Below are 25,521 nucleotides of genomic sequence, written 5' to 3'. Positions count from 1 at the left end.
CTTCTGGAATTGAAGCAATTGAAGGAAGGACCACTTGGATTTGACCTCCTGTCACCTCCTCCCATAACCAGCTGAGTGCTACTACAAACCATTCATTCAAGTATTTCCAGATCTCCTCTATGTACCAAGCACATGCTTGGTTATTAACTTTCCTACAGCCAGTGCTGGTCAAGTTACTATGCACCAGGCCCTGCTCTGAACACTTGACATGAGGCAGACACTGTTACTATTCCTCACCCTGCAGATGAAGAGACAAACAGGTTAAGGAACTGGCCCAGTCAAAGAGTCAGCAAGCATCCACAGCAGGACTTCAAACTACAAGCAATGTAATTCTAAACCCCCAAATCTTAAAACAATTTCAAAAATAACTATGTCCAGAGAAAAAAGAGAAGAGCAGTTGGCTGACAGTTGACTTTCCAATACACTCCTACAGAAGCTACCTCTGAGGAGGAGCCGCCCTGGAAGGCCCCACTGATGGCAAACAGCCACAGCAGCTGCTCAGAGGGCTCTGTGGCCCCAAATGGCTCTGAGCTGTCTTGAAGCTCCAAAAAAGGACAAAGAGTGCTCCCCAGGTCAGGAAGTGGCCAGTGTAATTCAGGGTGGCCAAAGATGGTTAAGATGGTTGGAACAGTGGCGTGGAGCATGTCAGACAAACCAGGGTAGAACAGCAACAGAGTGACTCAGGAGAAGCAGTAAAAAGCACAAAAACTCCAGGCAGGAGCCAGGAATCCTCAGCTCTGGTCCAAACTCACTGGACACTGACCCTCCATTTCCTCCTCCAACCACAAGGTGACTTTCCGATACTGTACAGCAATGGCATTTTCCCACACAGCGTCACTGGTAAGTTACAATGACAGATCAGAAGAAAACACCCAGCATGGCTCTCCATCATGTTCTCACATGTAGGCACTGTGTGCCATTTCCTTGCTGGCACACCCTCTGTGCCAGTCCTCTATAGCCCTGAGTTAAACTGCATAAACTCAGTGGCTTCAACACAGTTTCCTACAATACTTAAGCCCAAAATCCCACTTAGTTCTCACTGAGCTAAAATTCAGGTGTGGGCCAGCTGCATTCCTTCTAGGGGCTCCCAAGAGAATCCATCTATTGTCTTTTCCAGCTTCTAGGGCTGCCCACACCTGCTGCCTTTACCCTCACAGCTGGCAATGGCAGGCAGGTCTTCCTCTCCTACTTCCTTGAGACCATGCAGCCCACCTGACAACCAGGATCCTCCCCCACTGCAGGCCAGCTGATTAGCAGATTCAACCTTGTCACGTGCATTCATAGGTTCTGGGATTAGGACATGGACCTCTTGAGGGCCAATGTTCTTCCTACCACACTGCCATGACAATAAGTACATTACAGGTAACCAGCTACTGCACAAGATGGAAATGGCCAGAGTCCTCTGGAGAGGGCTAAGGACAGTCCCATAGGCACGGCTTGCCCACTTGAACCCTTACCTCCTTCTCCAGTTCTAAGTCAACCAGAGTTTCCTGCATCTTCTCCTGGCGGCCCAGCCTCCTCTGAAGTCCCTCCAGCTCCTCTGTGAGCAACCCGTTGGTCTCCCTCATCTCCCTGCAAGGCCAGAAACTGTCACTCCCACAGCCACATATACAGGGGACAAACCCACCCCATGAACCCCAGTTGCATCTGGAAGCGGCTGGGCCTCATCCCAGCTCCTCACCGCAGGTGTGCATTGTCCTCCCGCAGCCGCTTTAGCTCCCGCTCCATCCTGGGAAGCCGCAGCAGCTCAGACTTCATGCTCCGCACCACGGCAGCATCCTGCTCCTGCAGGCACAGTTTCTGCTCCAGGTCCTGACGGAGGCAGGCAGAGAGGAAGAAAGGAAAGAAAAGTGAGCAGCCAGGGGACACCTAGGAAACGCAAGTCTCAGCTAAGTGAGAAGCCAGTCTGAAAAGGCACATGTGGTGGCTTCCGCCTGCAGGACACTCTGGAGAGAGGAGAAGGATGGGGCAGTGAGATAGCAGTGGCCCTAAGGGGGAGGAGGAAAAGCAAGTGGTGCTCAGAGGGCTGCAAGACACTACAATGGGGGACACATGTCAGGGTGCATCTGTTCAGAATGTGGCCCCCAAGGGTGAACTCCAGTGTAGCCTGTGGACTAGGTGATGAGGAGTCAATGCGGCTTAGTCAACTGTGGCAAAGATCCACTTTGAAGCGGGTGCTAACTGCGGGGAGATGATGGTGGGAGACAAGGGGTCTGGAAATCCTCTGTATATTCTCTTCCATTTGGCTGTGAACCTAAAACTTTTCTAAAAAATAAAGTCTACTCATAGGAACCACAAAGTTCCTCTGCTAAGTTGTCCCAGTATAAGAACCTCGGCAATCTCCCTGGATTAGGCCCCAACCCCAGATCCCTCCTGAGATTGCACCTGATGTGACTCTGGCTGTGTCCTCTTCAGTCACCTCTAGCCCTGCCCACTTGTGCCAGCATCCATCCACACCACATAAATGCATCCATCCATCTGGTTCCTCCCAGACTGATTTATCCAGAAGGAACCACTGGCACACCTGGACCAAAGACACTCAGCAAGGACATAACGTTCTCATTACATGAAGTCACTTCTGCATCAGCAGCACTCCTGCAGCAACTGAGTCCATTTCAACTGCAAGAACAGACTTCTTTGCAACATCTGTCACCTTAGGACTCAACAGAAGCACACTGGCATTTAGTGACAATCGCCAAACAGGCTGAGTACAAAACTATATCCAAATTGGTCTATCAATAAGTGCCACTAAAGCCAAGCACAGCGGTGCATGCCTATAATCCCAGCCACTCAAGAGGCTGAGGCAGGATGACTGCAAGTTCAAAGCCAGCCTCAGCAATTTAGTGAGGTGCTAAGCAACTCAGTAAGACCCTGTCTCTAAATAAAATACAAAATAGGGCAGGGGATGTGGCTCAGTGGTCAAGTGCCTGAGTTCAATCCCTCCTACCCAGCAAAACAAAAACAAAAAAAATAATAATAAGTGGCACAGAGTCCAGCTCTGTAAGGGGCTAAGTCAAGAGGCAGAGGCAGAGTGACACAGAATACAAATCAGGCAAGCAAAGACTGAGAGGTGGGCTAAGGGTCATAGAGGGAAGGACAAGGTTCAGGAGAAGCTAACCAAGAAGGCGAGTTGTGGGGGGCAAGTGGGGGTGCCAAGCAGGCTGGCAGTCAAGGAGAGCAGGAGCAAAGCGCACAACCTGCCCAAGCAGGCACAGTGGGAAGCTATAGGGAGCCATGGCCACGGGTCTCCTGAAGGGCCTGGTTGTTACTCCAAAGGCAACAAGAGGCCATGGAAGGGATCTCAAGGTATCATCTTTCTGGCAACACCCTCCACAGTGAAACATGTGGCCTGAGCTCCCATCAGATGGACCTGGCTTGGGGACCCATTTCAGTGACTCTCCAGTATGTGACTATGGGCAGGGTTTCAACTTTTGTAGGTCTACTTTGTACCATCTCCAATGTCACTTTTTTCCTTGTGTTTCTAGTGGGCCTTTCTTCACTAGGACACAAGCTTCCTGGGAGCAGAAATGGTTATTTCGCTCACCGTGGCCTCCTGGCAGCCAGCACAGTACCTAGAAGATGGGACAGTGGCTAACATCCACTGAGGGCACCTTCAGCTCAGAAAGGCCTGCAAATAGTGGGTGGCAGAAGGGCTAAGACCACCCCTGAGATGCCTGCAGGACCCACACAAGGTTGACACAGAGCAACCCACCTTAATCTTCTGTTCTTGGTCTGTTCTTGCTTCTTGGCTAGCCTGAAGTTCCTGAATTTTCTGATTAACTTCCTGACATTTCCTGTTCAGAGAAGAGTGCATGACATGAAGGGACATCTTAAGAATACTCTCAGCCTAAGCTCCTGGCACAGACAAGGCCACTACAAGGGTACACCCAGGTCCTGGAGTAGCCCCTGCAGTGGCTCTCATCTGGATGGTGCCGTGGATGAACATCGGCCACTGACAGCACCCCACAGTTCTCCACACACTGCTCACCCTCCACCAGTGATCACCAGACCTGATGCAACCACAGAAAGGACCCACTCAGACCTGATCACCCCTCTCCCCAAGAAGCAAAAAACTCAGATTACAGCTGGTAAGGGAAGGGTCAACTCCTCAAGAGAGAACCCAAAGCCTCCTGACCACACCATCCTCCAGATTTTCCCACATCTATCTTGCTTACCATGTCCCCCAAACCTAAAATGTCCTTTCCCATCCACAGCCCACACAAACTCGAGGGACGTCTTGCATGTTCTTCAAAACCTAGCTCAGCATAAGATCTTCTCTGGAAGCTTGCTCTGAAAAGGTGTGCCACCCTGAGAAGGAGGAGCTGCTGCCCTCATCCTGGCTCAAAAACATTTAAAACACCCCCTATCCTAGCACTTAGAATCCCAGTTTCAGAGGCCTTGTGTCAGTCCCTCCTGCAGCCTGCGGTGAGAAAAGCATCCAGGGCCTGGCACAGACACAGAGGCAAAGCCCCGCATCCCCAAGCTCCTTTCTCCTCACCTGAGCTGCAGTTCAAGCTGCTCCTTCAGCTCCTGCTTCTCAGACTCCAACCGCTTCACCTGCACCTCCTGGTCCATCAAACTCCATTGCAGCTCTGAGACACGACCCTTTAACACATTGATGGTCTGAAAGGAGAGGGGATTCCAGGTGGCTCATGGATGCAAACGTAACTTCCCGGCAAGTTACAGTGAAAGGAAGGGCCATCACTTCCTGCCTGTTACCATGGGGTGGGAACAGAGCCCACCCCTGGGGAGCCTACACCTGGGTAAATGAGACAGACACTCTCAGAAGTATTGCAGGCCAGAACCCTGGGTCATAGTCCCCACAAGCTGACAGACAGATCTGGGTTACAACCAGGCCCTCGAGAAAAGCTAGTCCTGGGACTCCCAGAGCAAAGCTGCCACTAGCCTCTCAGGCCTGGTGGCCTCTATACCCATTACCCTAGGCCCACAGTGTCCCTACACCATGCATCCACCTTAGCCTTCCCTCTACTCTTTGGCTCTCATTATGCTCTCAACCCAGAATTCTTCCTCTAACCATCCTCACACCACAATTCCAACCATCAGTAAGGATGCAGCACTCCCAGGCCAGCAAGCTGGTTTAGAACCAGCTGGGTTGGCTACAGTACTCAGAGACAGTCCCAGAGCAAAACCAGCAGGGCCCATCCAGCAGCCTCCAGGAGGGACAAGTCCACCTGACACCACAGAATAGGCATGTGAAGGAACCACCACTCTTTGCTCTGACATCACCTCATCCACCACCAACCCCTTCCTGAGGGAAAGAGCATGCTGGTCAAGCCAACACAAAAAACCAGCCCTGTTCCTTGTCATGCAAACTAACACAGCCTAAATTCCACCCTAGGGAGCCCACACAGAGGGCAAGACGGTGGGTCCAGCAATCTCACCACAGTAACTCACACTGGGTAGAACTGTAGGGGGCAAGGGGCCTCCCGAGGTGGTATCCTCTGCAGAGAAGCCACAGCACTCCTTTCTTTTTCCTGAGAACTGTACCCAACCCAGGACCCAGGGAAACACACTGGTGCTATTCAAAGCATGACCCTCTAGGGGACACACATGGGGCACCCCATACTCAACAATCTGTATGGTTCACTTTATCACAAGAGTGAGCACCACAGTGGGACTCAAAAAACAACAGAGGTGCCAGGCATGGTGGCTCACGCCTATAATCAGAGCAACTCAGGAAGCTGAGACAGAAGGATCAAAAGTTCAAGACCAGCCTCAGCAATTCAGCAAGGCCCTAAACAAGTGAGACCCAGTCTCAAAATAAAAAATAAAAAGAGATAGGGATGTCCTAAGGTTAAACCCCCATACCAAAAAAAGAAAGAAAAAGAAAAAAGAAATAGAGATATTAAAAACACATCCACTGGGCTGGGGTTGTGGCTCCGTTGTAGAGTGCTTGCCTAGCATGTGTGAGGCACTGGGTTTGATTCTTAGCACCACATGTAAATAAAATAAAGATCCATCAACAACTAAATATATATATTTTAAAAACACACACACACACACACACACACACACACACATCCATCAATGGCCTGCTGAGTTCAGTAAACACGCACTGAGCACTAAGCACTACACCAGAGCCAGCCTGCCCTGATGGAGGACAAACATCCTGGGGAAAGTCAGACCATCAGCAAGTAAACAGATGAAACGGAGAACTTCAGAGTGGCAAGTAACATAAACTGGGGCACTGTGATAGGAGAATGCAGTCAACGGGGAAGACCTATGACTTTGAACTGAGTGATGAGAGAGGGCTTCTCTGAGGACATGGCCCCACTCAGGACCACCTCTTCTACCCTTGACTGAAGTATATGTATAGCTCCCTTTGGCCACAGAACATCGACACAGCCCAAAACGCAGATCCCAGGGCCCACAGAGAGCCCGCTTCTCCAGAAGCAGGAGCCAGCTTCTCTGGAAGCTGATCACGCCTCCTCTCCTGCCAACACTCACTTCAGAAGACAGATGTGGGAACAACCTTAACATGCTCCCCAGTGCTGCCAAGGCAAAAATAACCTACAGCCCGCTCCTGAGGATCTATCAAGTGGAGAAAGCCACACGGAGACAGAATACCAATGATGCGACATGGTGTCCCCCCCTCAGGCGGTTCTCATTTGTTTCCTCTCGGCACCTGTGATCTTGAACACCACAGAAGAGGAACAAGGAAGGTCAGAGGAGTCCAGTACCCACCAGCACTAACGCTCAGGCTGTCTCTACAACATACATAGCTGTCCCTGAGACTACAGCTCATATACATCCTGGTTTAAAGGCAGTCTCTGATGCTGAGAGATGCTAAAAGACTTTGCTGATAATCAAAGAAATGCAAATCCAGAGGCACCTACTTACATCTTCTGGAAAGAAAGAAAAAAGTATTTCCAGAACATACCACCATCTACGAACAGGGAAAGCTACAGCAATACTAGATACTCTGTGGTGGTTATCAACACAACCCAGCAACTAGCAACAACCACCACAGAGCTAGGACTGGGTCTGCCACCCTATTCCTCGGGTCTGCCACCCTATTCCTCGGGTCTGTCCAAACAAAACATAACAGAAATAAACAGAGTGCACGCACAAAACTACCTGTCAGGGGGCTATCGGGGCAAACACAAGGAAACCAAACACTGGAAAAAGGACAAAAATGGATTAGCCAACCATTAAAATTCATATTTACAAAGAACAAAAAAGGGCTCCACTTACTAATTGAAAATCACAGAATGGAAAATTAATTTATTTACTCTGATTATGACCATGCAAAAACTGCAGGTGCACATGTGAGGAGCATAGTTTAAAGGATGCCTCTTTGCTACTAGGTGAAGTTGGGAGGTCACTTGTTCTTTTCCCTTGGAAAATGGCTGAAGGCAAGAAAGCAAACCCCAGGGCCTGCATGCAGGCCCGTGCTTACCTCGCTGGCTGTGGCCAGGCCATCTTCCTTTTCCCGCAACTGCTGGCTGGCAGCGTCCAGGCTCTGTTTGCACAGCTTATGGCGCTCCAGTTGCTCTTGCATCTTCTCCTCGGCCTCAGCCTCCCGCTCCTGAAGCTGCCGAATACGCGCCAAGAGCTCCTGGTTGCGGTCAACCTCACGCTATGGAGAAGGAAGATCATGGCCAGAGAGAGTTGAAATCCCAAAGGAGTATCAGGACAAGGATACTCCAGTCCCGACTTAGGCCATTCAGGCCCACAGAATAGCCAGACAGAACCATCAGCCAAGTCCCAAGCAAAACCAGGTGAAAACCTGGGACTGGGATGGCAGTGCCAGTGCTTCTGCCACAGTAGCATAACAGTTCCCACTGAAAGAAACCAGGGCCCTTGGAGGGCACTCAGCATGGATGACACCACACACTCATTAAACTGACTGCTCAGTGATGAGCAGGGATGAGATGGAGCATGGAAAATGTAAAATTCAGAATCGACCTTGGAAAAAAGCTGAGCTTTTGCAGCACCAGCAGATCTTGTCGAACTGCACTCAGGCCATCATTAAAATGAGTCTGCACTTCCCAACGAGCCAATGACTGGAGCAGGGACAGGTGGAAGTCAGCCTGCTAACGGAACCATTTACAGGGGAGCTAGATCTGCCACAAGTGTATCTGGTCACGTGGCCCTTCAAAGATACCACATATCGTTACCCTCAGGGAGGCCATGTTGCTTATGCTGGTGAGGAAGGGACAGAACTAGGACACATGCCACTGTGACAACTCATGAGGGCCTGAAGGGTTCACCTTCAGACCCTGAAAAAGGACCAGATAGTAGGAACCAGATCCCAAGAAGAAAGATGGTGAGTGCCACCCACCCAGCACCCTGCCTTCTAGCTCAACCAGCCTGATTCAGCAGGAAGCTGCCAGCACCAGCTCCCTCCTAGGACCACCAGGAACTTCCCCCAGGTCCTACTCAGAGTAAACGCTTATGCCACCCTTTTCTAGGACATTCCAGCCCAAAAAGCACACACATAGGTTTAATAAAAGCACACATATAGGGCTGAAGCTTTATGGAAAGAAGGACAATCTCCACCACAAGGGGACTCAAGGGGATGCAACTTCAAGTGCAGCCTCTAAAATAGCCAGGGGACCCTTTCGCAAGGCAGAACAAGAATCTTCCATTAGGGGACTTGGAGGTATAGCTCAGTGGTAGAGCACATGAGTTCTACATGGGCCTGATCCCAGCCCCCAAAAATAAAGAAACTGCTCTGTCAGCCCAGGGCCCTCCCACACATCACTACTGCACTGCCAGTCAAACACAGATGAGGAGCCCAGGTAGGCTTTCAGACCCTAGGTCTTACCATCTAATCAGTATTTTCAGGAAAAGGAGTGCCTGTCCTCCACACCCACCTACCAGCAACCTGGCAGCCCCTGAAAAAACAATGTAGAAGCCAAGACTCCAGGGACAATCTGAAAACGACTAATTTCCATGGCTCCCGGGGCCCCTCAGCATGTCTGTGGTCATGAAAAGCTTCTCAAGTTCCCAAGTTTGTCACTCTGTGCCCCTGAGCTTTAACTGACCCTGCTGCAACTCCTCACTCAAATGCTCTTAGGTACCCACAAGGCACCACCAACTGTGCCAGACATTGGAGATCCAGGGCAGGCACACAGGCCCTACCTTCAAGGCATTTTGCCCAGAGAAACTCCAATAGTTCCAGGGCCCATCCTTCTGCCTGAGAGCCAGGACCATTTCCATTAGCACTGCATATTCATACAGTCCAAGGGCCCCTGGTATTGTCTGTCCACTCAACAAATGGCACTTCAAAGTCTTGGCTCATGAGCCCAGACAGCACACCAAGGCAGGAATCTACATTCCTGGCTCTAACAGTCCAATTTGCATTACACCCTGGAGGAGATCTACACAGGGACAGGAAACTGTGAGCACATGTATACACGGCAAGTGGGGGCCAGAAAAGAAAGGGAGGAAGGCCTGAGAGATTCCCTGGTCTGTGGCACTGGCTGAATCTTGGCAGCCTTTCTACAACTGATCAGCACTTAGTGAAAACCTGGCAAAGGACTGTTAATCAAAGCGATGCCGACAGAAGGTTCCTGGACTGAGTCTCCCTGGAGTTGCAAGGCTGCACTTTCCTGCTGTCCTGGGAAGCCAAGAGCAAGCACAGCAGCGAGAGTAGGGCACTTTCCTGAGGTCCTACAACCACCCTGGTGAGACAATTCATGCAACTCAGTAATGTTCTAAGCCTGTCACCCCTGCACCACTTGGTAGATCTGCCAGATCTGCCAGATCTGCATTCCAATTTCTCCAGAGAACAGAGGAAACCAAGACACCCAGCAGATTTGTTGGCACTGTGGCCTCACTGAGCAGTAAACACAGCCAGAGAATCCCTACTTTGTGGCTGTCCCCATATCAAGCCACCCTTCTCCAGCACAGCTAACATGGACCCACCATAGGTATCCTCAGAGGAACAACCTGGCAATCGCTATGCAGAGTGCCTCAGTTTGCCCTGGCTGGTTCCTGACTTCTTACAGCCTGGTAAGCATGCAACCAGCCTATTGTCCCCAGAGGCTGATTGGACAAACCCTGCCCACCTGGACCCACCTCATAGTTCCTGGCGTTGGTGTTGGCTGCCCGCTCCAGCTCCACTCGAGCCCTCTTGTGACTCAGCTCCATCTGCATCTTCTCCCGCTCCACCTGGATGAGGTAGGACTTCGAACGGATCTGCTCTGCTCTTTCCTCCAACTGAGAAGGTCGTACCCAAAGAGAAAGAAAATCCTCAGCAGCCACGTCAAACAAGGCAAGTTGCTCAGCTCAACACACCCCAAGTGCCACTCCAGCAAGGTTTTGGTCCCCAGGTGGGAAGTGGGTGAGAGGCAACAAGCAAGGAAAGATTAAGAGAATCTCTAAGACACATTTTAAGATGACAGTGGGTGAGCTTGTTCTAGGAAAGAAGGTGTGTTCATTTTCTATAGCTGTATAATAAACTGCCACAAACTTGACAGCTAAAAACACCACTCATTAACAGGCGGTGGGCTCTGCAGATCAGAAGTGCAGACATGTGGCTGGGTTCTCTGATCAAGGTCTCTTAAGACTAAAATTAAGGCAGTTGGCAGGAACCCCTAGCTAGCCCACCAGTGAAAGACAAGATCCACTTCTCAGCTGTCTGTCAGTACCTGGAAGCTGCCCACCCCCCTCACCACATGCCCTACTCCCTCCCCTACTGAGTCCAACTCTTCTGACTCTAACATCTGGACTCAATCTTTTTAAGGGGCTCATGTGATTAGATCAGAAACCCAGGGAACCTCCCCAACTTAAGGTCCACTGATTGATTGGCAACGTTAATTAGATCTTCGAAATCCCACTGCAACAACACCAAGTTAGCATTCAATTGAGTAACCAGAAGGTTAGAGTCTACGATGGGGCCAGAATTTGGGGGCTACTTTAGAAGTAGGCCCACAAGAGATAAGTACTTGCAGGTGATCCAAGCCTCAAAGGGCCCCAGAGGACACGCCCACAGTCTCTCAGAGTCACTGTTTTCACTGGGACCAAAGCCTTGCTGCCTAGAACCTCCCAAACATTTAACCTACACAGACCCTTGAGCTGAATCAGAATCACTTCTAGACACATTCTCAGGAGGCTCACATACACATTAAAGTCTGTAAACCACTGGGCTAGCATGGTCCCCTACAGGGGCAAACTTGCCCCAGGGGACACTTAGCACTGTCTGGAGACATTTCTGATTGTTACCGAATGGAAATAATAGTGCTGCTGCCCACCGATACACAAGGGCAGAAGCCCAGGATTGTTGCTAAACATCTGACAGTGCCCAGGAAAGTTCTGCAAAAAAAAAAAAAGTGCCCAGCTCCATGCCAACAGTGCCCACAGGGTGAGGGCCCTGGCTAAAGCAATGCTCCTCCCCTGGCCCTCCCACCTGGGTTCTTTCTTTATTCTTATTACATTTCACCTCATTGTAACTCTGACCTGTTGATATTTGGAGGTTCCTAAGCCCATTCTTCATACTCACTAGCCTTCTCATTCTTAACTCTGTCTCAGAAAGTCAGAATCTCTTCATCTATAGGGATGTCACCACACAGGGACCAAGGGCACCATACTTGCCCGCCGGCTATGTGTCAAGAACAACTTAAAACTTTCCTTTGTGTTTAAACAACACTGAGGTTTTTTAATACACTCCCAACTAAACACTCCCAACTAAAACAAGGGCTAAAAAGAGGGGCAGGCACCTGGCAGACAAGACACCCCATCTATCTTTGCCTCCAAATTCCCCAGATTGTCCTCAGGTCCCTCACCTACAACTCAGGGAGCCTTGAAAGGAAGAAAAAGAACCATGACTGGCATCCAGGGCAGGACATGACCAGAGTCAGGTCCCAGACAGGTCTGTAATCATGATTCCTACCCACCTTACTTGGGTACAGACTGATCACTGATCCCTACCTGAGGAAGTCTGTAACAGTAAACAATGGGGACCTCCAAGGTCCAATTCTGATTAAAGAATCCCATGATTTTCCTCTTTTTTTTTTTTTTTTGGTGATGCTGGGGATTGAACCCAGGACCTTGAGCATGTGAGGCAAGCAACTGAGCTATATCCCCAGCTCCCATGGATTTTTTTTTTTTTTTTTTTTTTTTTTTTTTGTATCAGGGATTACTGAACTCAGAGGCACTCAGGCACTGAGCCACATCTCCAGCCCTATTTTGTATTTTATTTAGAGACAGGATCTCACTGAGTTGCTAAGCGCCCTGCCATCGTGAAGCTGGCTTTGAACTCACGGTCCTCCTATCTCAGCCTCCTGAGCCACTGGGATTACAGGCGTGCGCCTCGATATCTGGCATACATTTTCCCATGGATTTTGACAAGCTAAATTTCCCAGACATTTGCATCAATAACATTATGCCACTTTTTAAAATCATAGCATTTTTTAAGACCAAAGTTACCAATTTATTTTGCCAGAAATCAAAGATAATAACCACCTATTAACACTGCCTCTTCATAACAGTGGTGGTACACACCTATAATCCCAGTGACTCAGGAGGTTGAGATAAGAGAACCTTCAAGTTCAAGGCCAGCCTCATCAACTTAGTGAGACCTTGTCTCAAAATTTAAAAAACAGGGGGGGGGGGGCTGGAGGGGGCTAGATGTGCTCAGTGAGAGAGTGCCCCCTGAGTTCAATTCCCAGGTTACAAAAAATATTTTTTTTTTTTTTTTACCACAAAAAGTATAATAGGTCTAATCTCAGAATAATGACCCAAGAAAGGGCAGTGTGCAGCTCAGTGCTCTAACAGTAATTCCATCACTGAATAAACCACACAAACACCATCCTTTTTGCCAATCAGTACATGAGCCTTACCTGGTTCAGTTGACATGGGTCACAGAATCCAGAGCACATGCAGGGTGGACAAGAGAAAGATAGACACAAGCAGGGAAGACCGAGAGGAGGATGGTACAGCAATGGTGCAGTGACAGGGCTCAGGCAAGGCCAAGACACCACTTCTTTCCTTGGGGGCCCAGATGTCCCAGCCCAGAATAGGACTAAGCCCATGACTCTCTAGGGCCTGAAGTCCTTCAGGAGACCTGAACCCTTTGCAACTGTATCCATAGTGAGCATTCTCAAGAACTTGGAATCAGAGAAAACTGCAAAAATCACAGGATCTGCAAATTGCCCCCTATAGGCTAAAACAGAATATCAGGTCCCTCCGCTTATTGCCCTGGCTTTCTCACTAGGCTGACTAGGCGACCAGGTGCCTGTGTTTACAATACAGCCTCTCTATGTTACATCTTCAAGGGGACAGTATGCTCATAATTCTGGCACCCATGCTCCTACGCAGTTGGGTTTTGTCCTCAATTAAATGAACAGACTGGCTTTTTGGCATCCATGAATATATCAGTATGAACCCACGGCTATGCACATGTCCACTCTTGGGGTGCTTATGAGGCAGGCCTTTAACCATGACAGTTCAGGGCAGGTCCTGGTCTCCAACTAGCACCCCAAATGATAAATGCCCAGGATGAGATCTAGAAGACCACAACTGGCCTCTAAGCCTACCTAATACTCACCTGCCTCAATTGTGTAGAACTTGAACAGGCCCCACCTGAGCCTAGGTGTCTTTAACAGAGACCCCACCCAGCACATGCCCCTCACCTGCATGCTCTGCTGGTACTGCATCTGCAAAGAACCTGGGGCAGAGGTGGACACATCCAGACCGGATCCTCCCTCCACTCGCTGAGAAATGAAGTTATTCAGAGATCTCAGGGTAGACAAGACAGTGGTGTTCTCCCCCAGGTCTTCCATGGTCACTTTCCTTCTGGGAGAACAAAAAAAGTCAGAGTCAGCCTTTCCACAGATCATCAGATGCCACCATCAGCAATGCTTTTGGACAGCCCTAATGCCTTCTCAGAGCCCACAACCACTTTCTTCAAAGGAAACAGAGAGTTCACGCCACCAATTTACCAAGAGGAAATGAGGCATAAAAGCATGCAAATACCAGGCTCAGTAGCCATACCTGTAATCCCAATGACTCAGGAGGTTGAGATTGGAGAATCACAAGTCTGAGGCCAGCCTCAGCAATTTAGTGAGATCCTCCTCTCAAAATAAAAAGAGCTGGGGATATAGTTCAGTAGCAAAGTGCTCACCTCGCATGCACAAGCCCATGAGTTCAATGCTCAGAACTGGGGGAGAAAAAACGGTCACCAAGTCACTATTTGAGTACTGGCCAACAAAACAAATGGACAGCCAGCTCTCTAGAGAAGATGCTCAGCAGCCCAGCAGCCTCTGGGAAATCAGAAACAAAGCATGCAACAGCATGATAAAGGCAATGGTGGGCACAGGAACACAAGTGTGACTTCACATTAACAGCAATAGCAGTAAGTGCCATCACTCCCTCCAACCAAGTCCCAGAGAAGAGGCATCCCACATGTACCCAAACGGTAGATTGTGCAACTGTCACCTCACATTTGACCAGCACTCTGCTTATACATTAGAAAACAACAGCTCAATATTCAAAACAAGTTGGTGTATTCAGTCTTCTTAGAAATTTTACAGATGATGAAACTGAAGCTTCGAAAAGGTACAGAACAAGACTGGGGTTGGGGTTGTAGCTTAGTGGTAGAGCGCCTACTTACCATGTGTGAGGCCCTAGGTTCGATCCTCAGCACCACATAAAAATAAATAAATAGAATAAAACTATTGTGGAAAAAATCATTTAAAAAAAGGTACAGAAAGGCTGGGTGCGGTGGCACACACCTGTAATCCCAGAGGCTGGGGAAGCTGAGGCAGGAACATCACAAGTTCAAAGCCAGCCCCTGCAACTTAGCAAGCCCTAAGCAACTTAGCAAGACCCTGTCTCAAAATAAAAAATAAAAAGGTCTGGTGAAGTGGCTCAGTGGTAATGAGCCCCAGTACAAAAAAAAAAAAAAAAAGGTACAGAAGAGATCAGAAGCTGGGTCTGATTAGTCTGAAGGTAGCATGCATTCCACAAGCTCATGTGTAAAAGAACTGCTTCCTCAACACCTGTGCTTACTACATGTCATGCCAGCTGCCACCAGCCAAAAGGTGTGGAACATCCCACATACATTTATGGCCAAGAGGCTTGAACTCCCCCGACAGGCACATAATATTTCTCCCCTTAGGAAGGGGCAGTGCTAGTTCATTTCCCTTTGGTATCAGAATGAAAATACACACAAACCCCTTTAAAAACATTTTTTTTTTGAGTGGGTGCTCATAATCTTAGCTACTTAGGAGACTGAGGAAGGACTATCTCAAGTTTGAGGCCAGCCTGGACAACAAAGCAAGACCCTGTCTCCAGAAGAAAAAAAATAATAACAATAACTTAGCTTGTCTCTGAGTTTCTGACTTAAAAGAACCTTGAGAATGGAGTCAATCTGAGCTTTCAGTGCTGTGAGCCTGGTAAACCCAGGCAGGAAACAGAGCTCTACCCTCCAAGCCCAAATCTATTTTCCAAGTTCAGACCAGAGCCACACTTTCCATCCTCTTCTCCAAACACCATCCCCTGAGAACTGACCCATTAATATACTAAAGTGAAAAGAACACTGTATTTTCAACTTCCTGGAACCAGGCTGCTCCATCCACACCATACACACCTGAGGCTCAAACCTTCCAGCCTCCTTAAGGTGGAACCCCCAACACCTCTGGACAGCCCCTGATATGGGAGTCAGGAGCATACTACCCTTCCAGCCTCAAAAGAGAAATGGCAGAGAAAATTTAAATAAGTGACCAAGATCCAGGCAAAGTGGTGCAAGCCTGTAATCCCAATCATTTGGAGGACTGCAAATGCAGAGGCCAGCCTAGGCAACTTAACAAGACCCTCAGCAATTTAGCGAAACCCTATCTCAAAAAATGAAAATGGCTGGAGATGTAGCTTAGTGGTAAGGCGCTCTTAGGTTCAATCTCCAATATCAAAAAATAAAACTAAAAGTAAGAAGTGTCCAAGAAAACTCACTGCCCTGATCCCCTGGTGAATCCTGCCTTCTCTAAACACACACTATCCCTGTCACTACCCCAAACAGCTGGACTCTGGGCACACGGTGCCTCCAGAAGCCAACAAGATGCCTGCTTGGCCAGTGCAGACAGCCGGGGCGGCTCAGGGGGACAGCAGTCACCACTACTCTCCACGCGCTGGCTCTAGCTCCTTAGGGGCCTCTTGCCAATGGATGCTCAGAGGAGCCACAGCTGCGAGTTGACTGGCCCAGGTCACTAAGAGCGGCTAGGGGGCGAGTGCAGGCGGGGGTCTCCCAGGCAAAGCGCTTACAGACCCCGTCATGACAGGGGCAGGGACAGGTGGCGAGGGTAGACCAGGGGTCTCCAGAACAGGGCTACGCGCAGACCCCAACAGAACGACGGACCCTGCTAGGACAGCAGGGGCTGCGAAAGGGACGTGGGGTCTCCAGACCGCCGGGACGTAGGGGGCGGCACCCGCGCCGACTGCGGTCAGCCCCGGGCCAGGGCCCTCTCCGCCGCGCCGCCCAGCCCCCGGGATCCTGAGCCCGCGACCCCGCGCCTAGCCCTCCACCGCTCACCTCAGTCGCCTGCTCGCGCTTGCCGCCGCTGCTCGGATCTCCCTCCGCTCCGCCCGTGCCCACTTATCGCGAGATATGAGCCGGCGCTCTCGCGAGACCGACTGGAGGCCCGCCGTAAAGAACCGAGTCTGCGCGCCTCACCCCCTGGGGCTCCGTGTCCCCACCCGGAGCCGCCCAACCCAGAAGAAGCCAGAGCAGAATGGGACTCGGAAGCAGATCTGGAACACCGTACCTTCGGGCCGCCCGGCCACCCCACCGAACACGCTTGCACTAGGGCCACCGCCTCGCGCCGTAATGTTCTGAATAGCAGCGCCCACAGTGGCTTCTTTGGGACAAATTTATTTGCATTCTTGACTCTTCCCCAAATCTTGCTTGTACAGTTTGGTTTAATTAAAAATACATTCTTTTCTTCTTCTCCGGGACCACTGGCAATACATAGTATTTATGCTGCTCCCCAGAGCTCTGTCCTCCCCATCAGAGTGCACAGCACCGGTCTGAGCCGGTACAGACAGCTGGGGTGACTTTCAAAGCAGGGAAAATCCGATGGAGTATGGTGACACTTCCACCTATGAAGATGTGTTTCTGCGGGGCTGGGGATGTGGCTCAAGCGGTAGTGCGCTCGCCTGGCATGCGTGTGGCCCGGGTTCGATCCTCAGCACCACATACAAAAGAAAAGATGTGTCCGCAGATAACTATAAAATAAATATCAAAATTCTCTCTCTCTCTCTCCCTCTTTCTTTAAAAAAAAAAAAAAGATGTTTCTGAATTCTCCCCTCCTCCCTCCAGCCCCTGTTTGGAAGGTGCTGCTCCAACGGTCTGCACTTATGTTTCCTTCCCCCAGAGGACAGATGATCCAGTCTGTGTGTCCGGGAAGGAAATGGATAGGAGGGAAATGCAGTGGGGGAGTATGCGGGAGTTTCTAGGGATTTTACCTGACCACAACTAAAAATAAAATGGAGAGCAAAAATACTTGATCAGCAGCCCCCTTCAGGAGGCTTCAGGAGGCTGGAAGAAGACCTAGCACTCATTCGCTCCAGGGCACCCAGTCTTTCCACAGGCCTTTGGCATTACATTAGTGTTAGTCTATAGACACATCTTCAGGGACCCTCCCCTTTGCAAAATGGCTTGAAAGAAATCAGTTTTGATTTCTTTTTGAAAGAAAGTTTTGAAAAACAAAAGCAAAACTTAAGTCATGGAAATTCCTTAAAATAATGCAATCTATATTCTCTCATAAAGCTACATGGAGGGCTGGGGTTGTGGCTCAGTGAGGCACTGGGTTTGATCCTCAGCACCACATAAAAATATTGTGTTCAAAAAATATATATATATTATGTTCACCTAAAACTACAAAATAAATATTTTTTTAAAAAAAAGCTGCATGGAGTTCCTAGAAAAATAAGGCTAAATGAATGCATTGCTGGCTTTGCAATTTATAGTCTTGAGAGCCTGCTACACCACAGCAATACATACTTCCAGCACAAACCAAAGCACACCCACTCCGTGCATAAATCCATACCAAATGTCCCTCCTAATTGCTCTGGGAGTTCTCACTGTTTTAAGATAGAACGTATTTCCAGATTATTCACCAGAAAGATGAAAATTAATCCCCAGATGGAAATTTCAGATTTTTCTACTTTATACTATATAGCCAAAATAACAACTGGGAAACAATGTATTTATTGTGTTCAGAAAGCAGTAAAGGAACACCTGTTTCTCTGTACTAGGCTAAGAGTCTATAAGCTGAGAAAGTTCTACTTGCTCTGTCTCAGCAAGTCATTTTTATCCTCCCATCTCTTTACATCCTTCAGTCTCTACATCTTTCTCCTGATAACTTTCTCTGCAAAAATCATGATATAGAGGGCTGGGGATGTGGCTCAGCGGTAGCGCGCTCGCCTGGCATGCGTGCGGCCCGGGTTCGATCCTCAGCACCACATACAAACAAAGATGTTGTGTCTGCCAATAACTAAAAAATAAAATATTAAAAAAAAAAAAATCATGATATAGAAGCCTGGTTTTAATCATTTTTCATGGCCCTTAAATATAGTATGTCATCTCTGTTTGGTTTGAATCAAAGACCTTCATGGTCACAGCAAAGCTCCCAGCCACTCCTCAGGAAAGCACTCAGGCCACATCCACAGTTTAAAAAGACACAGCATCCATTTAAGAATGGCAGGATCTCTCACGGCTTCACAGAGCCCTTCCTTCTATGGTACTGTGTGGCCAAGAGGTACACCTCTGATGATTCTTTCCTGCTGGCCGTGGGTTTCACAGTTCTTGTGTTCTGGAATTCCTCTCTCAATCTCTTCTGAAATCGCTGGCTTAGACTTCCAGCCCAGGTCTTACAAAGCAATGTTCCCCCTGGGTGCAGGACAACTGAAGCCATGTCCAGAAGTGACAGGCACAGGCCGATAAGCCTGTCATGATCAAGCCCCTGGATCCCAGTGGCATTGGGTGCCATGTCGCTCAGAATCACATCTGCCCTCCCCCCAGGAAGCAGTTCTAGGATCCTCTGCAAGGTTTTCGGGTCAGTCACATCAGCAGAGCACAGAAAAGTTGCTCCTTCCAGGGGAGTTATGTGAAGAAGATCCACTCCAAGCACAAAGCCAACAGGAGAGCTGGAATCTACGGAAGGAACAGTAGATATGTTATTTACATCCTAAATCTTTCCACAGAAACACAAAATAAAGACACTAGGACCAAGGAAAAGAACAGATGTGCATATGTGGACAGGAGCCCTCCCACTATTCAAACAGCCTATGGAGACACACAGAGGGCAGAGGGCAGTGGGCAGTCCTTCACTTGGCAGCTGAGGAAGTTGAGGCCAGTCATCCTTAGTCACAGGCACAGCTGGGGCCACAGCCAGGACTTCTCTTCCTGCTTTTGGCATGTTACCTCAAATTCACTCTCTGTGAAAGGATTCTCCTTAGTGGTGGGGTTTTGTTTTCTTTTTTTTTTTTTTTTTTTTGGTACTGAGGACTTAAGCCAGGGGCACTTTACCAGTGAGCTACATCCCAGCCCTTTCTTTCTGATTTTTTATTTTGAGACAGGGTCTCAATAATTTCCTTAAGGCCTCTCTAAATTGCTGACAGTGACCTTCAACTTGTGATCCTCCCATCTCAGCTTCCTGAGCCTCTAGGATTACAGATGTGCACCACTGTGCCTGACTTCCTTGGTGGTCTTTTTGATAAAAGAAAAGATTCTGATACACCAGTACATAAAGTGCCTCTGGATTAAAATCAATAAATCCATTCTACAACTTAAGCCATTTGCTTTCAATGTAGAAACCACTGGAAACAAGCCAGAGTTGGGAAAAATGAACAGATACAAAATGAGACACAAAAATTGACACATTGTCCATATTTGAGGAATACTACTTGTAAAACAAAAAAAGAGGTTTTATAAAACAAAAAAGATAGCAGCCTCACCTAACCTGAAACAAGACTTCCTGCCTACTCCTGTTATCAGCCTCCACCTCCTCCTCCCATGCTGTCCCCATATACAAAGACCCCCGCTCCACATGCCCGTACCTCATCCCTGTGGCACTGCAGAGGATCTCAGCTCTGTTGCTAAGTGTTGATAAATTAAGGGTATAATCACAGATTTTCAAGTTTACTCTGCTTAATAAAACTCAGAACAGGGAGGATATGCATTTTATTTCTAGACAAAATTAGAATTTTGAAGACTACCTCACTTTTTAAAAGTGAAAACCCTATTTTCAGCCCAGGAAAGTGGGACACCTCACATCTCAGCTGACATTCTTGACCTTTCTTTCCTTTATCATGCACATGTGTTATAGACTTAGGAAATTTCCACAGAAAGTAAACAGCTTTGGTTGCAACTTTGCAACAATGAGAAGGAAAGCTCATGTCACCCTTGCATTCTTTGCCCTGTCACTTCTTCCTACAAGTTAAACTGAGCCATTTTCATCCTTCTGGAAAGCCATCAGGGGAATAGAAATCACTAAAATCAGTTATTAGGAGGTCCCAACATTACATTTTAAAGTTGTATGGGTGACTGTTTTATCTCTTTCCTAACACAGAAACTGTCAAAGAAATCTTTGTCAAAAACCCTAAAATTTAAAAGAAAAACGCTGAGTCCTCAGGCTGACCCAGAGTGGAGAATCCAGAGCCTTGGCCATGAAGCCTTTCTTGAGGCCCTAGAGGGTCCCCCCTGGGACCTCCATGAAACCCTCAGGTTGCAGGAACAGGACTTAGAAACCTCTGGGGTTGACTCAGCTGTACTGCCATGGAAAGATGTCAGTATATCATTAGTGAAAAAAAAAAAATCCATTAAGACTCCAACTAGCAAGAAAAACATGGCATAATTTCTCAAAATGTAAGAAAGTAGTTATGTAGGCATATATACAAAAACAAACTCCAGAAGGGTGTACACCAATATGTTGTACACCCAGCTGATATAATTTGTGGTGATTTTCATTATACCTTTCCACTTTGTCTTTCACTTTGAAAAGGTCAGTATTCCGATTTTACAATTACCACTACTAATCAATCCACTCATAAGTATGTGCCTTCAGGAAATAGTTCAACTGCTGTGTCCATGGCAGGAAACAACTCACTTTCATTCCCTCAGACTTGTGATCAGAAGGTGCTACCAGGAGCGTGGGGGTCCCACCTCTGCCTGTGGCATTGACGCTGTGCACTGCCACCTGACTCCAGGCTCCAGGAGCTGCCCCGCAGTCCAACACACGGAGGCCAGGCCACAGAATCCGATGCCTCTCATTCATCTCCAGAAGCTTGAAGGCACTTCGACAGCGGTAACTCTCCACCTTCGCAGCCTTCACAAATGGGTCCTTTAAATGCCGACTCAGCCATAGGTGCTCAGCACCTGTCCGGCCCTTGTAGTAACACCCTGCAGTGTGGAAGCTCTGACGCTGGAGGGAAGCACACACCAGCTTCAAGCACCTAGTTGGAGAAAGAGGAGGAAGAAGGATGGCATCAGATGGATCAGCAGGTCTCGGGTGCAGAGGGGGGTCCTGGCTCAATTCACTCCTTTTCAGAGTGGACGCACTAAGGCCCAAGAGGAGAGGTGACTTGACAAGCCCACACAGCCAAAGAGGTGTCATCAGCTGAATTGCATTTCTCCAAACCCATGTTTCTCAAGACCTCAGAACATGTCTATAGTTGGAGATGAGATTTGTAAGAAAATTAAGGTACCGTGAGATCACTGGGGTGGATCCTAATCCTATCTGACTAGTGTCTTTATGAGATTAGGATACAGACATGCACAAAGAGAGAACCACATCTGTAAGCCAAGGGGGCGGCCTCAAGAGAAATCTTCCTTCCCACACCTTGATCTCAGGCTTCCAGCCTCCAGAATGTGATAAATAAGTGGCTGTGCTTAAGCCACCTGGTCTGCATACTAAATTACAACAGCTGAGCAAACTTTCCTGGGGAAGTGTTTTGTTCTTTTTATTCACAGCAGGGATTGAACCCAGAGTTGCTTAACCACTGAGACATATCCCCAGCCCTGATTTTTTTTTTTTTATTATTTTTGTTAATTTGATTCAGGGTTATCACCAAGTTGCTTAGCATCTCACTATGTTGAGGAAGCTGGCTCTGAACTTGCAATCCTCCTGCCTCAGCTTCCCAAACTGCTGGGATTACAAGTGTGCATCATCGTACCCAGGCAGTTAGTGTTCTCCCCCAAAGATTTTCTCAGAAGAAAAATAAACGCAATGATAATCACCTCCTTTCTGACAACCGAAACTTTTCCAGTACTGGTTAACAATATTGATAATAATAATGAAAATTATTCTTTTCTTGTCTGGCCCAAATTTTCACAGTGCTCTGCAAAAAACTGCAAGAAAACCCCATGAGGACAGGTCCCTGCCTGTCACCTCTAGCACAAGTCAGGCCTGCACATTTCTTAAGACTGAACCCAACCTGTGTGGATGACTGAAGGATAAATTCCAAGATTCTTTCAACAACTTACACTTTTTTACTATTTTTAAATATTTTTTAGTTGTAGATGGACAATACCTTTATTTTATTTGTTTTTATTTTTACGTGGTACCAGGAATTGAACCCACTGCCTCATGCATGCTAGGCAAGTGCTCTACCACTGAGCCACAACCCCGACCCCAAAAAGTTATGCTTTTAACACATAAAAAGTAGCTTGGCATAACAGGAGCTATATATAACTCCCCCTTGCTTAACTCTCAAAACATTCTTACTATTCATTACTTCCATTTCTTTTTATTGTTCTATTCATTTCTCTGATGGAAAAAGAGGTTTTATTATTCTCACAGCTCTGAGGCCAGAGCTCCTTCAATACCAAGGTGTGCTGACAAGATTTGAGGACAGGACTGGGGAATAAAGAATCCTGGCTTCAGAACCCTAAAGAGAGAAGTAGAAGATGATCTTAGAAGATGGAAAAATATACCCTGTTCATGGATAGGCAGAACTAACATTATCAAAATGGCGATATTACCAAAAGTTCTCTATAGGTTTAATGCAATGCCAATCAAAATCCCAACGGCATTTCTTGTAGAAATAGATAAAGCAATCATGAAATTCATATGGAATAATAAAAGACCCAGAATAGCAAAAGCAATTCTAAGCAGGAAGTGTGAATCAGGCAGTATAGCGATACCAGATTTCAAACTATATTACAGAGCAATAGTGACAAAAACAGCATGGTACTGGTACCAAAACAGGCGGGTGGACCAATGGTATAGAATAGAGGACACAGAGACTAATCCACAAAGTTACAACTATCTTATATTTGATAAAGGGGCTAAAAGCATGCAATGGAGGAAGGATAGCATCTTCAACAAATGGTGTTGGGAAAACTGGAAATCCATATGCAACAAAATGAAACTGAATCCCTTTCTCTCGCCATGCACAAAAGTTAACTCAAAATGGATCAAGGAGCTTGATATCAAATCAGAGACTCTGCGTCTGATAGAAGAAAAAGTTGGCTCCAATCTACATATTGTGGGGTCGGGCTCCAAATTCCTTAATAGGACACCCATAGCACAAGAGTTAATAACAAAAATCAACAAATGGGACTTAATTAAACTAAAAAGTTTTTTCTCAGCAAGAGAAACAATAAGAGAGGTAAATAGAGAGCCTACATCCTGGGAACAAATTTTTACTCCTCATACTTCAGATAGAGCCCTAATATCCAGAGTATACAAAGAACTCAAAAAATTAGACAATAAGATAACAAATAACCCAATCAACAAATGGGCCAAGGACCTGAACAGACACTTCTCAGAGGAGGATATACAATCAATCAACAAGTACATGAAAAAATGCTCACCATCTCTAGCAGTCAGAGAAATGCAAATCAAAACCACCCTAAGATACCATCTCACTCCAGTAAGATTGGCAGCCACTATGAAGTCAAACAACAACAAGTGCTGGCGAGGATGTGGAGAAAAGGGTACACTTGTGCATTGCTGGTGGGACTGCAAATTGGTGCGGCCAATTTGGAAAGCAGTTTGGAGATTCCTGGGAAAGCTGGGAATGGAACCACCATTTGACCCTGCTATTGCCCTTCTTGGACTATTCCCTGAAGACCTTAAAAGAGCATGCTACAGGGATACTGCCACATCGATGTTCATAGCAGCACAATTCACAATAGCTAGACTGTGGAACCAACCCAGATGCCCTTCAATAGATGAATGGATAAAAAAAAATGTGGCATTTATACATTATGGAATATTACGCAGCACTAAAAAATGACAAAATCATGGAATTTGCAGGGAAATGGATGGCACTAGAGCAGATTATGCTTAGTGAAGCTAGCCAATCCCTAAAAAACAAATACCAAATGTCTTCTTTGATATAATGAGAGCAACTATGAGCAGAGTAGGGAGGAAGAGCAGGAAAAAAAAAAGATTTAACTTTAAACAGAGACATGAGATGGGAGGGAAAGGCAGAGAAAAGGGAAATTGCATGGGAATGAAGGGAGACCCTCATTGCTATACAAAATTACATATAAGAGGTTGTGAGGGGAATGGGAAAATAAACAAGGAGAGAAATGAATTACAGTAGATGGGGTAGAGAGAGAAGATGGGAGGGGAGGGGAGGGGGGATAGTAGGGGATAGGAAAGGTAGCAGAATACAACAGTTACTAATAGGGCATTATGTAAAAATGTGGATGTGTAACCGATGTGATTCTGCAATCTGCATTTGGGGTAAAAATTGGGAGTTCATAACCCACTTCAATCTAATGTATGAAATATGATATGTCAAGAGCTTTGTAATGTTGTGAACAATCAATAAAAAAAAATTTGAAAAAAAATAAAAAATAAAAAAAATTAGGGCTGGGGATATGGCTCAAGCGGTAGCGCACTCGCCTGGCATGCGTGCGGCCCGGGTTCGATTCTCAGCACCACATACAAACAAAGATGTTGTGTCTGCCGATAAATATTAAAATTCTCTCTCTCTCTCTCACTCTCTTAAAAAAAAAAAAAAAGATTTAAAAAAAATTTTAAAAAAAGAATCCTGGCTTCAAATGGCTTAGGGGATCTCGTGGGAAAATGGCACACACATCCAAGGTGCCAGAAATAATTTCAGCACAGGGAAGAGATGGATAGTGGTGTCTCACGGGCCAACAAAGTGAGGTTTCCCCCACAAACCCCGGAGTCAACCTGATTTGGGGATCTGACCTCTCCAACCCCATCCCATGCGCTAGACTCTTGCTACACAGGCCCCCTTGCTTTTTGGAAGCTCTGTGCCACGCCTTCAGAGGCTGCAGTGGTTTCACCTGCCTCTCCAGCCTCTACCTGCCTCTTCCCAGGTCGGGTACTCTAGTCCGCGCGCTGGGGTTCAAGTCTGCGGAGCCCCAGGCTGGGGTCCATCGCTCGGCCTGGAGACCCGAATGCCGGGCCGGGGGTGGGCCAGCTCCCCTTTTCGGGTGAAAAGGGCTCCCACCTCCCTGCACGCATGCAGCAAGCGCCCCGTAAGCAAAGACTGAACACTCTTCCCCACTCACCCTGCCATGGGAGTCAGCCTGCCACTTCCGCTCACTACCGGAAATCACTGTCCCACTTCCGG

General features: G+C 47.6%; 2 protein-coding genes across 4 annotated transcripts in view; both read right to left on the bottom strand.

The window, feature by feature from the left end:
• The window catches only part of Mad1l1 (mitotic arrest deficient 1 like 1), a 351,707-nt gene extending 335,166 nt beyond the window's left edge, over positions 1–16,541 (bottom strand). The window contains exons 1-8 of one of the 2 annotated variants that reach the window (XM_026405670.1): positions 16,496–16,541; positions 13,602–13,764; positions 10,048–10,188; positions 7,421–7,600; positions 4,499–4,623; positions 3,713–3,794; positions 1,682–1,812; positions 1,458–1,572 (exon numbers count right to left, since the gene is read on the bottom strand). In XM_026405670.1, coding sequence (XP_026261455.1) covers positions 1,458–1,572; positions 1,682–1,812; positions 3,713–3,794; positions 4,499–4,623; positions 7,421–7,600; positions 10,048–10,188; positions 13,602–13,751 — 924 coding nt within the window. In that variant the 5' untranslated portion in view covers positions 13,752–13,764; positions 16,496–16,541. The remainder of the gene's footprint in view (positions 1–1,457; positions 1,573–1,681; positions 1,813–3,712; positions 3,795–4,498; positions 4,624–7,420; positions 7,601–10,047; positions 10,189–13,601; positions 13,765–16,495) is intronic. The other variant, XM_026405671.1, reaches the window with a different exon arrangement.
• A 1,616-nt stretch (positions 16,542–18,157) lies between these two features.
• Mrm2 (mitochondrial rRNA methyltransferase 2) lies at positions 18,158–25,498 on the bottom strand. 2 transcript variants are annotated; one of them, XM_026405684.2, is made up of 3 exons: positions 25,460–25,498; positions 21,128–21,417; positions 18,158–19,117 (listed from the first exon to the last, which is right to left on the bottom strand). In XM_026405684.2, exons 1-3 carry the CDS (start codon positions 25,465–25,467, stop codon positions 18,675–18,677), a joined length of 741 nt encoding a protein of 246 aa, XP_026261469.1. In that variant the 5' UTR covers positions 25,468–25,498; the 3' UTR covers positions 18,158–18,674. The 2 variants fall into 2 exon arrangements, with proteins under 2 accessions (XP_026261469.1, XP_026261470.1); XM_026405685.1 differs by having other exon boundaries at positions 19,029–19,117; positions 21,072–21,417.
• Between the last annotated feature and the right edge of the window lie 23 nt (positions 25,499–25,521).

This window comes from Urocitellus parryii, chromosome 9 (genome assembly GCF_045843805.1).
Source record: "Urocitellus parryii isolate mUroPar1 chromosome 9, mUroPar1.hap1, whole genome shotgun sequence".
NCBI classification, from domain to species: Eukaryota; Metazoa; Chordata; class Mammalia; order Rodentia; family Sciuridae; genus Urocitellus; species Urocitellus parryii.
The sequence above is the reverse complement of the archived record's forward strand: the minus strand, read 5'-3'. Positions and strand labels throughout refer to the sequence as shown.

Bases quoted from the DNA above. Each gene is read 5' to 3' on its own strand.
- Mrm2 (XM_026405684.2), bottom strand. The intron at 19,118-21,127 runs GTGGGACCCCCA...TTCCTTCCGTAG, and splicing joins CGTCAATGCCACAGGCAGAG to ATTCCAGCTCTCCTGTTGGC.